This window comes from Lepidochelys kempii, chromosome 17 (assembly GCF_965140285.1).
Source record: "Lepidochelys kempii isolate rLepKem1 chromosome 17, rLepKem1.hap1, whole genome shotgun sequence".
NCBI lineage: Eukaryota > Metazoa > Chordata > Testudines > Cheloniidae > Lepidochelys > Lepidochelys kempii.
The window spans coordinates 4,104,884-4,120,789 of NC_136396.1; the positions used below are offsets into that span (position 1 = coordinate 4,104,884).

General features: G+C 38.3%; 1 protein-coding gene across 6 annotated transcripts in view; it reads left to right on the plus strand.

Annotated features, from left to right (window-relative positions):
- Nucleotides 1-15,906, plus strand: part of ULK2 (unc-51 like autophagy activating kinase 2) — a 59,414-nt gene that overhangs the window by 18,564 nt on the left and 24,944 nt on the right. For 4 of the 6 annotated variants that reach the window (XM_073315967.1, XM_073315962.1, XM_073315964.1 and 1 more), the window contains 10 exons: nt 2,197-2,370; nt 3,740-3,813; nt 4,963-5,064; nt 5,470-5,528; nt 6,929-7,011; nt 10,343-10,393; nt 10,758-10,843; nt 11,649-11,820; nt 12,984-13,044; nt 13,305-13,397. In XM_073315967.1, coding sequence (XP_073172068.1) covers nt 2,197-2,370; nt 3,740-3,813; nt 4,963-5,064; nt 5,470-5,528; nt 6,929-7,011; nt 10,343-10,393; nt 10,758-10,843; nt 11,649-11,820; nt 12,984-13,044; nt 13,305-13,397 — 955 coding nt within the window. The remainder of the gene's footprint in view (nt 1-2,196; nt 2,371-3,739; nt 3,814-4,962; nt 5,065-5,469; nt 5,529-6,928; nt 7,012-10,342; nt 10,394-10,757; nt 10,844-11,648; nt 11,821-12,983; nt 13,045-13,304; nt 13,398-15,906) is intronic. The other 2 variants (XM_078849291.1, XM_073315965.1) reach the window with 2 other exon arrangements.

Consider the following 15,906-nt stretch of genomic DNA (forward strand, 5'->3'; position numbering starts at 1 on the left):
TTTCCTTTTTGGTTTATTCTTTGCTTTCTGTCCTGGGGAGTCTTGAATGCTATGGGAAACCCTGTTGCAATCCTGTATGTGAGGGCAATGCAGTTTACTGTTTCTGGTTAAGTACCAGGATACTTAAGTTTCTGTGATGCCCAAGCACATAGGAAGTCAGAGATTTGAGCTCCTGTGTGGCTAAATTAGGAGAAAATGCTTTAAGATGGTGAAACTTACTATTAATGTTGGGTCAGGAGGTTATGGTTTTTTGGTTAGCAACATGGATCACTGTATGTACCCAACGAATTCCCATCAGTTGCTCCACTTTCTGATATAAACTTACACTGCCACCATCTATTTCTACTGTATAGTCTTTCCAGTGAAATTTCCCAATGAAATTAATAGGCAGCAGCTTTAAAACAAACAAAAGGAAGTATTTCTTCACACAACACACAGTCAACCTGTGGAACTCGTTGCCAGAGGATGTTGTGATGGCCAAAACTATAACAGGGTTCAAAAAAGAATTAGTTAAGTTCATGGAGGATAGGTCCGTCAATGGTTATTAGCCACGAAGGTCAGGGATGTCCTTAGTCTCTAATTTCTAGGAGCTGGGAGTGGAAAACGGGATGGATCACTGGATGATTTCCTGTTCTTTTCATTCCCTCTGAAGCACCTGGCATTGGCCACAGTTGGAAAACAGGATACTGCGCTAGATGGACCATTGATCTTGACCCAGTATGGCTCTGTTTATGTTTGGTAGCTGTTCTTAAATCTAGTGGAAGAAGTATTCCAACTATTATATTTATGTTATAACACACCTCTCCAAGAATTTGGAAACCAAATTCTTATTTGTCTTTACAGCTTCAGGTTTTGCATTTGTATAAAAGTTATGTCTTTTAGCCATTGTAAATGTTTCTTTTAATGCTAACTCTACCAAAAGCTAATAAAATAAGTGATCGATCTATAAGAATTCTGTCCATGCACAGCTGGTCTAAGTCATGCCTTTGTCCCTATCCTGAAACAGCTGAATTTAAAACATTCCATTATTTGTAGAGCTGAAAGAAGAAAAGTTCTAATCTAACACTTCGGTAACATGGTGCAAATTTTTGTCAGATTATATTCTAAATCTGAGTCTGTGGTGCTGCTGACCTTGTTTTGATTCTTCCCCACTCCCTTTTCTAGGAATTGCCTCTAGAAATTTGCTGAATTACTTGGATAATGAGGCTTTGTGAAAAAGCACTTTTGTTTTACTAGGCAGAGATTTCACCCTCTTGCATGCCTCTGCTTAGGGTGATGACACAAGTTTCAGAATCATGACATGAGTTCATTTTTTAAAATCATCTTTTTAAAAGTTTTCTCTTTGGGGAGAAATAAATCATCCTTCCCTGGAAAGTAACATTTTTGTATCATCTTTATCACATTCTTTATTTATCTTTTTGTGTGGAATGGATTTTTGTTTACTCACAGCTGCTGTTACTGCATCTATGTATAGTAAGGGCCTGATCTAGCTTCCATTGAAATCATTGGAAAGACTCCAGTTGACTTCAAGGAGAGTTGGATCGGACCATACGTTTAGTTTTTTTTAAAAAGCTACATATTTTCTCATACTGCATGGTATGTTCCTGCACAAGTCATCTAACATCTTTCTGAGAGCTATACAAAAAAAATTTAGTTTATTTTCTTTGAAGCACAGCTGTTGTATATGAATGTTATTTCCAGCATACTTTAGCTACTTATATGGAATGTAACTTAATTAACAGAGAGAACAGATTTAGGGTTTAATATTGGCAGCATGGTCTTGCACACCTTTTATACTTGTGCAATTCTAAGTAAATGTTTAGTAAACTGTTTTCCTGTTGCTTGCCTCCTGTAGTTCTATAGTTTTTAGATGGCTCAGAACAGCATTCCGCAGTGATGACAAGCTTTACAATCAAAATGCCACAAAGCTGAGTAGACTACTGTAAATACAGATAACTCAAAAATATCACTAGTAGTAAAGCTGTAGAAATGCATATTGAATGTGTAATTGGGGATTATGCATTTATAGAAAAACTTTAAAATACCATTGTTATTAATTGAATGCAGGAATGTGACTTGTTTGGTTTTCTTTCAGACTTTCAGTGCAGCTCAGTGGTGTTACATTTATTCCGTTTTGCTCAAGATAAATACAGGTGGTGTTTACTTTATCATGTGTTTAAATATATGTATTTTCAGCTAAAGGAACACTTAGTGAAGACACCATCCGAGTTTTCCTCCAGCAGATTGCAGCCGCTATGCGTATCCTACATAGTAAGGGAATAATTCATAGAGATCTTAAACCACAGAACATCTTGTTGTCTTACGCAAGTCGTAGGAAGTCAAGCGTCAGTGGCATACGAATCAAAATAGGTAAATTCTTCTTCTCCTTAAAAGATAAACTTCAAATACAGTTTTCAGAGTAGCAGCTGTGTTAGTCTGTATTGACACAAAGAACAGGAGTACTTGTGGCACCTTAGAGACTAACAAATTTATTAGAGCATAAGCTACAGCCCACGAAAACTTATGCTCTAATAAATTTGTTAGCCTCTAAGGTGCCACAAGTACTCCTGTTCTTTTTTCAAATACAGTGAAATCCACTCAATTGCGACTTTATAGTGCAGTAGAATGAAAGGTTCTGCCTTAGGAGTTTGTTCATTTAAATTGCTGCAGATCACACAAACCTGGAGAATAGAAGTCTATGCTATCAGATGGGTCCCCAGTATTAAGAAATTTGAATTATAATGAACTTTTTGGTTAAATTTGATCAAACAGGTATCCTGAAGAACAGTTATAAAATCATGCTGACTAATGGTTCTAATATTAAACTATTTTAATTGAGAGAACATGAATCTTTGGTTTCCTGTAGTTTTAAAAACTTGCTTAATTTTTAGTCCATTTCAGAATGTGTCTGAATCGGCAGTTTGTTTATAATTCAGAATGTGCTTGTGGCGGTAGGACTCTTAAGACTTCTCTTTAAAAAGATTCTAGATTTAGTTTTTGGTATATTTTTGGTAGGAAAGAGTTTGGCATTGTAATTGACATGGGATATGAACTGTACTGACCTTACCCTGACTGAATTTCTGAAAATGTTCTATCTCGATGAATTAGGGCAGTGAGTTTCCATTGAAACAGACATTTTGTATTTAATTTGTTTCTTTTATGATGCATTCTGTTGTTGAAAAATGAGATTCCTGTTTAGGATATGACCCATTCCAATAAATTCATTCCTGTCTTCTAATCAGTATAGAAAAGGCAAAATTCCTCCCCTTGCCGCCATATTTGACAATTCTCCAACCTTTTTGTTTGTGCAGAAAGGTTCAGGCATCTGAAATTTAAATTTCCAAACTTTTACCTGATGTGATTTTAATTAAGTAGACATGTATTTATCACTCTTAATGAACCATTTATATTTAGCTACTGTCTTTAATCCTTTCCTGCTGACGCCAAACAGCGTACTCTGCAGCTGGAGAGTTGGCTGAGTAGCAATTTGTACAAATGATGCTGTTGCTGTTTCTTGGCTTGCTGTTAAGGAGGCTGGTGCATTGTTCCTGTTTGCTTCTCTTCGAGTTTATACACAGCCTTCTGCTACTCCACTAAGCTGGCATTTTATGATAATACTGCACTTACTTTTCACTCTTAACTGGTGATTACAGCAGATAACGAAAGATTAAATCCATTATAGAGTACATAGGTTTAAGCATTATTTTTCTTTTCAATGACTGTGTGTTTCTTTAAACAGCTGATTTTGGTTTTGCTCGTTACCTGCATAGTAACATGATGGCTGCCACTTTGTGTGGGTCCCCTATGTATATGGTGAGTGATGGTATTTTAAACTACATCCTGTATTTGATACATATTCTGTTATCAAAGAAATAGGGTTTGCCATTTAGAGACAGGTGAGTGTGTGCTATTTAATGAGGATGATAAGGGGAGCATACAGTTCACCTTTCCACTATTTCTTCAGCATATGCTGTTCTGAGACCTGGAGGTCATGACTGTTAAAATGAGAGGGAATGAGGGGAAAACTGAGCATTTCTTTAGCAGTGCGGTGAAGAAATATTCTGGTAAATTAAAATAAGCCTTGATATCTGTGTTGATATTATGGATTATGAGACGTGTTGGTTCTTGCATACTACTTGATGCACTAGAAACTAATCCGTAAGCTTGCATACTAGTTGCTTTTGTACTTGCTGGCATTGTCTTCTGAAGTAGGGCATTGCCTGATTCCCAATTTCTGTGGAATAAGAGTGGGAGGAAGGGAAAATGGCTAGAATGCAAACATTGGAAGAAGACTGGGAGCAAACGAACAGTTATTTCAGTAGTTGGAGTGAAAATGGCATTTATGTATTCTCCCTTCATACTCATAACTCCAGATAGCAATTTCACTTTAATTACCTTTTGTCTTTCTGAGCCAGTGTGGCCTAGTTGATAAAGTACTGGACAGGGACTCAGGAGACCTGAATTCTATTTTCAGCTCTGCCACTAGCCTGTGGGGTAACCTTGGAAAAGTCATTTCACCTTTAGGTTCCTCTGTTTCCCCATCTGTACAGTGGCGGTGATGATACTTACTGCTTTCTTTGTAAAGCACTTGAGATCTGCTGATGAAAAAGCACTGTATAAGAATGAGGTATTAATCATTTGGCATATCTCCATGCATGCAGATTGCCTCCTTTTCCTATATTAATAGCACCAAGATTTACATTTTTTCTCCAAGAATGCAGGTGTTCAGAGTTTAAAAAGTAAACAGTCTGGTGTCTGAAGTCATACAGTGGTACAGACTAAAATGTTAAATTTTATCTTATCAAAATACTGACCTTGTTGCAGTAAACTGGACCTTCTATTACTGCAGTTTGATTTGTGGTCTGATCCTGTTGCAGTGAGATAAATATTAACTATTTGATTTGTACCATTGTGGCTGCCAGTTTTTCATAATCCCTTCTGTAACTTTCCTGTGTTTTCCAGGCTCCTGAGGTTATTATGTCGCAACACTATGATGCCAAGGCAGACCTGTGGAGTATAGGAACTGTGATTTATCAGTGTCTTGTTGGGAAGCCACCTTTTCAGGTAAGACTTATTTTCCCAGCCTCTCATTTGATTGGTCATTTTCATCTGACAGAAGCAGCTGTGGTATTGCAGCCAGCCATGAGGATGAGGATGCATAATGTCATCATGGTACGTTGTTGATATTGTTTCAAGGACCAGGTGGCTGTGCGTAGTCAGAAGAGAAGGGTGGCTCACACTCGGTCCTTTTGAGATCTGAATGTGAAGTCTGGGATGCATGTGCCTAAGGATGCTCAGTAAAGTTAGTTCTGAGCTCATATCTCCCTTACGGTACTGTAAGCCTCTTTCCACGTATCCACTTGAACTGTCCAAGTCTCCTTTTTTGTGTGCATGTGCATAAACATGTGGGAAGGCTATTCTCTCTGCTGAAGTGAGGTTTTTAAACAAATTCACATTTTTATTTGACAGGCCAATAGTCCTCAAGACTTGAGAATGTTTTATGAAAAAAACAGGAATCTGATTCCTAGGTATGTATATTTTGTGTAGTAATTTTATATCTATGGAAATCAAGTGATTTGGATGGTTACATCTCTTTTAAAATACAGTTATGATTTCCCAAAGTGACTATATAAAGATGGAACCACGTCACCCAACACATCTGCTGTATGTGCCTGTCAAATCATATCTACTGACTTCAGTGACAAATACGTTTTTACTACTCCTGTTGGCTCTGCAGAGCCAACACAACTGTGGGCGAGCAAGTTAGATTCTTCTGGGTGTAGTCTATCAGCAGAATTGTTAATTAAGTTCCATTTGCGAAGTCTTTTACTGATGAACAAACCAGAGAGAGCACCCAGCTTGACTCTCAGATCTCAGCTTCAGTTTGCAGGGCTGACAGACAACAGTTGGGTGTGTTTTGTTTTTGTTTTTTTTTAAACAGGTTTGCTGTATAAATCATGGAGACAAACAGGGACTATGTGCTGGTTTGGGAACTGTTTCAGAGCGTGACATATTGTGAAGTTCTTCATCTTGGCTTTATTTTGTTTTTCATTTGTTTTTGTTGTCTGCACTGTAGCATCAAAATACCAAATCAAAAGGTGTCTTCCCTACTAACGTACAATAAGGCACTTATTAGCTACTGGTGTATATCTGACAGTCTTCCAGAGATCACGGTGGAGTTTCAGAAGTAACTAGTGATTTTTGGGTGCCTCAGTTTTGGGTGCCCCACTGAAGACCTATTAGAGGGACCTCTTTTTCTGAAAGTTTGGAGCACTACTCTCTTTCAAGTGCCTCAGGTTGGGCTCTCAAGGTGTCCTAAATCACTAGTCATTTCTGAAAAACATGGCCCAACTGTATAGTTCTCATCCAAAGACCTCTAAAGGCGGAGCCTCTCCCAAATCTATATTTGAAGGGGGAGTCTCTTCACAAGTCTGGTCGTGGAGTTGAAAACTCCACTCAGAAATGTGAATAATCAGGAGAATATTGGGGAGAGGGGAATGGGTTTATCTTGATAAATTGAAATTAGAAGTCTTAGTTGGTTTACTCCAGGCTTATCAAGTATGAATTCCCCTTATGCCTGGCTTTAATTGCTGACCAGCTGAGTTCTTACAACCTTGGTTCTGGGGCCACTATTTCCCTCTTGACAATTGTATGAGTTAGCCATCCCACTTTCCTTTCCTTTGTGATGCCTGGACCCAGTAGGAATTGATATTTAATGTTGCTGTGTTGACTTGGGAGTAATGTAATACCTGTGGCACATGTACCATCCTTTCACTGCCCATCCTGAGTCCAAATGTGTATCCTGCGTAAGGCAGTCAAGCATTTGTTGTGAAGATGCAGTATTATTCCAGGATGTTAGCTTCCTGGGTAGGAATGTAATATTAATAGAAATTAATGCATATTTGATTCTCTTTCTCTTTGTATATAGTATTCCTAGGGAAACATCAGCATATCTGGCTGACCTACTGTTGGGTTTACTTCAGAGAAACCAAAAAGATAGAATGGACTTCGGTATGTAATTTTTTGATAAACATTTCCAGGGACTTTTTACTTTCTCTGTTAACCCTGTTGTTTATATACAGATTCAGTATAATTTTCCAGTCATCTGATTTAATTGGATGTAGACACAGGTGAAATATTTTTTCCCCTCACTCATCTCAGAGGACACAAGATACTCATCCACAAATCATTAGATAATTAACATCACAGTCACCTAGCAGGAATGTCTTCATGTCCATATGAAAACAAATCTATATCTATGACTTTGATTGGGTTGTTTTTACGACCAGTTATTAAATGTAGATTGGTAGACCACTTTCAATTGTGGTCTTTTTCTCCAGTGTTAGTTTGTTGCAGTCAAGGGAAAAGTGACAGTAGATAGAAAACAAATATCTGAGAGTGGGCAACTTCTGTTTTTAAATTGCTTGTTGCTGTTTGCTTCAGTGTTGGGTACGTGCCCAAGAACAGTTGGTGTGGAGCAGCCAGTCATATTTTATTAGGTGGTAAACAACTACTTATGCTCTGCTTACGTAATCCTTGATTATTTCTAAGAAACAGAATTTCATAAATAATCATTCTAAACACGAACAAACCTTATACAACCTGCAAGCTTTTAAATGTTGTTAATTAAAAAAGAAAAGGAGCATTGAAATAGTGGGCTGGTGTACTATTTATAGCATTTCTTTTCTAATGTCTAGTTGTCATCTGTAATTGTTGGGGAATGTTTCCAACTAAACCCTTGTTCTGCCAGGCCAGATTTCTATCTCTCGCTGGCCAGCTGTCACATGGTAGCTGTGTGCAGAGGAGCTGTGCTTTTCTGTCTGGTTTGGTTTGCATACTGTTTTCAAATGGATACAGCTGCCTTCATTGTGAGATACCTTAAACTTCATGTTACAGTGATTTATAATTTGTTTTTAAAGTGTTCTTTTGGCTTTAGATTTGCTGAAAACATTTTCCACTTTGATTAGAGAAATACAGCTTCCACAAAATTGGATTCTCCCTTTGCTTTCCTGTGTAAAGCATATACATGATGCTTTATGTCAACACATCTCTGTTTTAACAGTGGTGTATAGATCATGTCTGGTTTGAGCTCACATCTATATGATCTGTGTGTATATGTAGAAGGGGCATGAAAGACTGATGTAACACTAGCTTTGTTCATATTTGGCAGAGAACGAGTTCCCAAGTATCTATTATGCCTGGGATGATTTGTTTACAGATATGTATATTTTTCTTATGATCAGAATTAGTGCTAGTAGAGAATTACCAATGACTGTTAAAGCCTAGGAGGAGCAGAAAATAATCCAGTCAGAAATGTTATAGACATGGCTGTGAGCTTGTAAAATCTGAATGCTTTATGTGCTGATTGCTCTCTACACAATAAATACAACTTTGTGGATTCTGCTTGTGAAACTGTGCGATCACAACTTAACTGCATACACAAGCCTAGGTATTATATATCATTTATGCAAATATAGAAGTTGAATCACAATTTGGCCTATGTCGTTCCTGCGTATGTGCAATGAGGAGAGTGGGGGAGAATATTCACAATAGGCTTTTGAATTCTTCACTAGATTTCTTTCTTCATATAAGAATATTTTTAATTCTTGTTATGTTTCGCTATCGGAGTTCTGGCAAGATATCTCAAAAAATAAAAAAGCATTTTACTTAATTCAGACCAAAAAATCAATAACAGAATAGCTAAGTGCCTGATCCTGCAGTTTTTTACTACAGCGATTAGTTTTGTTGAAATCAGCAACAGTATTCATAGTAAGAGCTGCCCTTAGTAGGAAGTTCTGCAGAATCAGGCCCTGAGCAAAATGTGGATAAAATACCACATGCCATATTGACTGTTGCAGAAGAAGTTGATTTGTAAACTTACATGGGTTAAGAGAGAAGTCAACACATCACAAATGCTGATTTTTCTGATACTAATAAGTAACAATGCACAACTAATCTACAGCACAAAGTAGTAAATCTTCTTCCCAATCAGATATTCTGATACAGATGAGTTATTGAATTGATTAATGAAATGCAAACAGTACTAGCCAAAGTGAACATATAGCTTAGCTGTCACCTAACGCCTTACTTTCGATTTGGGTTTTGCGGGGGCCACCTGATATCAGCAAGGGAAGCCCTATTGTAGTGTGTGCTTCACTTGGCAGGGGGTGGGGGGCCTTAGCTCAGGCACAGCCAGGAAAGGACTTTAAAGGGGAGTGCATTAAATATGGCAGCAGTGATTTGTAAACAAATGAAGAGTGATCATTTGAATTGCTTGTGTGTTTTGCTAAAATATAAACAGCATTTGAAATCCTGCCTATCACAAAAGAACAGATTGGAATAGCAGATGTTGTGCCCAACCTCAAGAACACCTCATCCTCAGATAAAGTTAATCATTAGATTGCCAGAGTTATGCAATTATGCTCACTTCCTTGTATCGTGCTGTTGCAGAAAGAGAGATTTGCTTAAGTCTAGTGAACAGCATTGTTTGTTTTTTTCCTCCTTAATTGTTCTAAGCAAATTGTAAGCTCACAAAGATCTAGGACTGTTTTGCATAGTTGATTCATTTTCCCTGTCTAATTAGATGTCTCTTCTGGAAATATAAAATAAACCATGCAAAGTGCTACCAAACTGGATGTGCCAAAGCAATTAAACATATCTCAGTGTACCCAGTTACTAGTGACAAATTCAAAGATTTGTTATTGAAGCAATAACCAATGAATTGCTCGAGTTCATTGCACAAATGGTTGAGGAAAAATTAAATTAATTCCACTTTAAACTGTGAAACCAGCTACAGAGGCAGCGTGCTCTGCCCCTTGGGGAGTGGAAGGGAGAATGCCTCATGCTGCTGTGGAGTAGCACTGAGGAGTTCAAAATTTATTTGACTTAGTCGCTGGCCACAACATGAGGGTTTGCAAAAGAAGGAGTAGTTAGTGGTGCAAAAGGTAAGGGAGCCTCCCATCTTGATTAGCAACGTGGAATTGAATTACTGTAGGGTTACTGAATATAAAGAACCCCATCTATTAGTGACTGTCCAAACGTTGTCCATTTGTACATATCAGTTATTTACAACCCTAAAATTGAGTCATAAAATGTCCCTTAAACATCTGGTCTGATTCTCAGTGCAAGCCACTTCTTTAAAGCTTTTGTGACTGTATTTCCTTTCCAAGTGTAATAGCAACACATAACCTGGAAGACTTTAATCTTTTATAAGCTCTTCAGCATCTGGGTGTGAAGTATTGATTCTGTGGAAGGGTAACCACTTATTGCCTTGTACGCTATAATGCAGATTCTAATATGGTTTGTAGGTTGACGGACGTTTGTATCACCTTTTGTTTTGCAGAAGCATTCTTCAACCATCCTTTCCTTGATCAGATTTCAACAGTCAAAAAGTGTAAGTAGTTGCATTTTCCCACTTATTGTCATAAGTGAGCCATATTAGAAAAAAATTATGCTATTGAGTGGCGTATTCTTTCTGAAACATCTTCCACAGATCAGCAGTCATGCTCCACTGTTAGTTTAAAAAAAGTGTGAAATCTTTGAGTGTCATGTTTGGTTGAAATGTAGTTGCCATTTACGCATTTCTTAGGCATTTCAGCTGGTCTTAAGTAGCACTGTGTGAATGCGTTAACTGTGTACTTACAAGCTCTGAAAGTATTTATAAATTAAAACCAGCCGTGAGGAAATCATTGTATTGTGTCAATTCATTTGTTTGAAAATTCATCTAATCAAATCTCAGTCCTCTCTTCCTCCTCCAGCTTGCCCTGTTCCAGTGCCCACGTATGCAGGCTCAATCTCTGGCAGCTCCTGCGGTAGTTCTCCTTGTCGTTTTGCTTCTCCTCCCGTAAGTTCTCTGTTTTGCTTCCAGAATAACCCTTGTCAAAAACATATTCCTCCATTTGCTATTATGTGCAGGCAGAAATTGTCAAATCTCCTCTAACACGTTTTTTAATTTCAGCTCTCATAGTCTAAACAGTTACTTTAAAAAACAAAAATAAAAGGCAGAGCAAGCCGTACTGCTGCCTTTTAGTGCAGCAGTTTTGTAAAGGTTTTCAATCCTTTCCCACTCTTCATGCTTTTTTTTAATAAGACTGTGCCAGATCAGTAGTTGTGCTGGTGTGAATTCCAACACAGTGAATAAGCTTCCCCGGTAATCCGTGGATAGCCTCTTTCTGGACTCTTACAAGGTCCCTTACACTGGCAGAGACTGATGGCCGTCAGTTCTCTAGCCCTTTTTGGAGTAAGTGCCACGATCTCTTCCTGGGTCCATGAAGAATGATGACTGAATGAATAACTTCAGAGTCACATTATCTATCTGAATATGAAATTGTCTATCTGAAACGACACCTAAGTTGGCTTCAATATATCTTTCAAAAAAGGTTTTCTTTACATACGTATTTAGTAATAAGGTTCCTTGCCATCTGAAAAGGGTCTCACAATTCAAATTTAAAATTAGTATTTTTAAAAGACTTTGGAGAATTTTTATAATTTAAATGCATATATTTTTCACCTTTACTTTTGTTCCCTATATTCTTTCTAGCTAGCTATGCACAAGGTAGCATTCACCCTATTGTATTGGGAGCCTGCCCTCTAAAGGGAGATCCTGCATCGTGAACCATTTGGGCTTATGATTCTCACTTTTTCTTCAGTCCTTGCCAGACATGCAGCATATTCAAGAAGACAACTTGTCTTCCCCACCATTGGGTCCTCCTAACTATCTTCAGGTGTCCAAAGATTCCGCTAGCACCAGTAGCAAGAACTCTTCTTGTGACACAGATGATTTTGTTCTGGTTCCACACAACGTCTCTTCAGATCACTCATGTAAGAATCTTCTTTATTTTGATGCTTAAGAATGCTTCCCACACTGTTTTAAAAAATATTTTTGTATCCTATTGTTGGGGTTGCTCTTATTTTCTCCAAACCTATCTTAATTTATATTGGGAGCATGTTCCTTGATATTTTATTGTGCTTTCTTTCCTAAGAATACCCTTCTGTTTATTGCAGAGTGTATTTCATCATTTGTAAAAGAGTGAGGATTGGAGGTGGCACCAGAGGTAGAAGGGTTAGTTTCTGTGCACATACCCCTGTATCCTAGGTTTTATTCTGAGCTGCTTGTCAGAGTGCCTGAGGGCAACGATGGCATGGGGTTGAAATCAGGGTCCTTTAATTCACAGAGAATTCTGATTTATTAACACTGGAAAAACAAGCCCATCGTGAATAAGGGATGCATAGAATCATTAGGTGTCCTAGCAGTTGACTGTGGGCATGCTGTAGCATGTGACTTGTAGACCAGCTGAGCATTGCCAGTCAAGTTTATAAGGTTCAGTTCCTTGCCTTTCTTCCATCTACAGCAACTTACTGTCTCAAGTTAAGAAACAATGAAAGACTAGACTTCACAACCATACAGTTTCACACAAGGCTTATACTGTATATTGTGTTTCGTGGTACTCAGTGTTTTCATTTTTGTTAAACTTTCATCATGGCAACATAAGCCATGAATGTTTAGTGGCTTGTTTGAATCACCTGCTTTCCCCAGGCCACTGCAAACATCTCCGTTTTTAAAAAATGTTGTCCAGGATCTTTGGCTCAGTTAAGTGATTTTGTGTTCCGAGGAGTTTCTGGAGATCAGTGGTGGAGGGTTTCGCAGCGCTGACATACTGTGCTGCAGCTAGTTATACGTTGCCTTAAACATTAGGGTTATTTGGGAATAAAATCTTCGATACTCCTTTTCAAAACCAACTGTCTGTTACAGAACCAACTTTCTCTGGAACAGCTTACATTTGGGTTAGATTTGGGATATCTTCTGTGAAGCAGTTCATATTATTTCTTGCAGCTAATATGGCGATAAAGTTTTTTAGTTTGCATGTATGTAAAGTATAATAGACATTAAAAAGATTTCATATAAGCAAGACTATTGAAGGATGTATCTTCAAGACTTGACTAAATTATGTTGGTTTCAATTTGTTCTCTGCTTTTTTCTGTAGATGATATGCCATTGGGAGCAGCTGGCAGACGGGCTTCGAGCGACTTCATGATGTGTGGAGGGTATATGTGCTGGGTTTTATCGAACTAAGTTTCATAGTCTAAAACTGATATTGTAGCACGGCTTTACAGTTGTTGGATTTTGGCAGTGACTGGTTTAATTTTACATTGCTGAGTGTGGAAGATGAATATGCCCAGTAGAACACACACTGACTATTTAAATAGCTCGAGATCAGCAAGTTCGACAGAGAACTAAATGTTTTTCTTTTTATAGATAGATCTTCATATTCTGTGACAGTGTTTGTGGCTTCTTGTTTTAACAGGCAGTCACCATTAACCATTTCTGGAAGCTCAGGAACTTTACAGAAACCATCCTCAAGCTCCACCCGAAGTAGTTCTTCTGGTTCAGCTAACAGGTATGTTATTGAGTTGATCTCCCATCTTTTTAATGATTTCTCTGTTGCTGTAGGGTTTTTTTTTACACTGCTGTTGCCTACTGGAAACTCATTTAGGATAGTGCAACTATCCCAGACCTTTCTTTATTATTTGCTGTTAACTGGGTTTTAGCAGTAGAAGGTTGCTCAATTAACTTTTGGCTCAGATGCACCCAATTAAGTTTCATAGATTCATAGATATTTAGGTCAGAAGGGACCATTATGATCATCTAGTCTGACCTCCTGCACAATGCAGGCCACAGAATTTCACCCACCACTCCTAAAAAAGACCTCACACCTATATCTGTGCTATTGAAGTCCTCAAATTGTAGTTTGAAGACCTCAAGGAGCAGAGAATCCTCCAGCAAGTGACCCGTGCCCCATGCTACAGAGGAAGGTGAAAAACCTCCAGGGCCTTCCAATCTGCCCTGGAGGAAAATTCCTTCCCGACCCCAAATATGGCGATCAGCTAAACCCTGAGCATATGGGCAAGATTCATCAGCCAGATACTACAGAAAATTCTTTCCCGGGTAACTTGGATCTTACCCCATCTAAAAACCCATCACAGGCCATTGGGCCTATTTACCATGAATATTTAATTACCAAAACCATGTTATCCCATCATACCATCTCCTCCATAAACTTATCGAGTTTAATCTTAAAGCAAGATAGATCTTTTGCCCCCACTACTTCCCTCGGAAGGCTATTCCAAAACTTCACTCCTCTGATGGTTAGAAACCTTCGTCTAATTTCTAATCTAAATTTCCTAGTGGCCAGTTTATATCCATTTGTTCTTGTGTCCACATTGGTACTGAGTTTAAATAATTCCTCTCCCTCTCTGGTATTTATCCCTCTGATATATTTATAGAGAGCAATCATATCTCCCCTCAACCTTCTTTTAGTTAGGCTAAACAAGCCAAGCTCCCTGAGTCTCCTTTCATAAGACAAGTTTTCCATTCCTCGGATCATCCTAGTAGCCCTTCTCTGTACCTGTTCCAGTTTGAATTCATCCTTCTTAAACATGGGAGACCAGAACTGCACACAGTATTCCAGGTGAGGTCTCACCAGTGCCTTATATAACGGTACTAAAACCTCCTTATCCCTACTGGAAATACCTCTCCTGATGCATCCCAAGACGACATTAGCTTTTTTCACAGCCATATCACATTGGCAGCTCATAGTCATCCTATGATCAACCAATACTCCAAGGTCCTTTTCCTCCTCCGTTACTTCTAGTTGATGCGTCCCTAGCTTATAACTAAAATTCTTGTTATTAATCCCTAAATGCATGACCTTACACTTCTCACTATTAAATTTCATCCTATTCCTATTACTCCAGTTTACAAGGTCATCCAGATCCTCCTGTAGGGTATCCCTGTCCTTCTCTAAATTAGCAATACCTCCCAGCTTTGTATCATCTGCAAACTTTATTAGCACACTCCCACTTTTTGTGCCCAGGTCAGTAATAAAAAGATTAAATAAGATTGGTCCCAAAACTGATCCTTGAGGAACTCCACTGGTAACCTCCCTCCAACTTGACAGTTCACCTTTCAGTAGGACCCGTTGTAGTCTCCCCTTTAACCAATTCCCTATCCACCTTTCAATTTTCCTATTGATGCCCATCTTATCCAATTTAACTAATAATTCCCCATGTGGCACAGTATCAAACGCTTTACTAAAATCTAAGTAAATTAGATCCACTGCGTTTCCTTTATCTAAAAAATCTGTTACTCTCTCAAAGAAGGAGATCAGGTTGGTTTGGCACGATCTACCTTTTGTAAAACCATGTTGTATTTTGTCCCATTTACCATTGACTTCAATGTCCTTAACTACCTTCTCCTTCAAAATTTTTTCCAAGACCTTGCATACTACAGATGTCAAACTAACAGGCCTATAATTACTTGGATCACTTTTTTTCCCTTTCTTAAAAATAGGAACTATGTTAGCAATTCTCCAATCATACGGTACAACCCCTGAGTTTACAGATTCATTAAAAATTCTTGCTAATGGGCTTGCAATTTCTTGTGCCAATTCTTTTAATATTCTTGGATGAAGATTATCTGGGCCCCCCGATTTAGTCCCATTAAGCTGTTTGAGTTTCGCTTCTACCTCAGATATGGTGATGTCTACCTCCATATCCTCATTCCCATTTATCATGCTACCATTATCCCTAAGATCCTCTTTAGTCTTATTAAAGACTGAGGCAAAGTATTTGTTTAGATATTGGGCCATGCCTAGATTATCCTTGACCTCCACTCCATCCTCAGTTTTTAGCGGTCCCACTTCTTCTCTCTTTGTTTTCTTCCTATTTATATGACTATAGAACCTTTTACTATTGGTTTTAATTCCCTTTGCAAGGTCCAACTCTACTTGACTTTTAGCCTGTCTCACTTTATCCCTACATATTCTGACCTCAATAAGGTAGCTTTCCTTACTGATCCCTCCCTTCTTCCACTCCCTATATGCTTTCTGCTTTTTCTTAATTACCTCT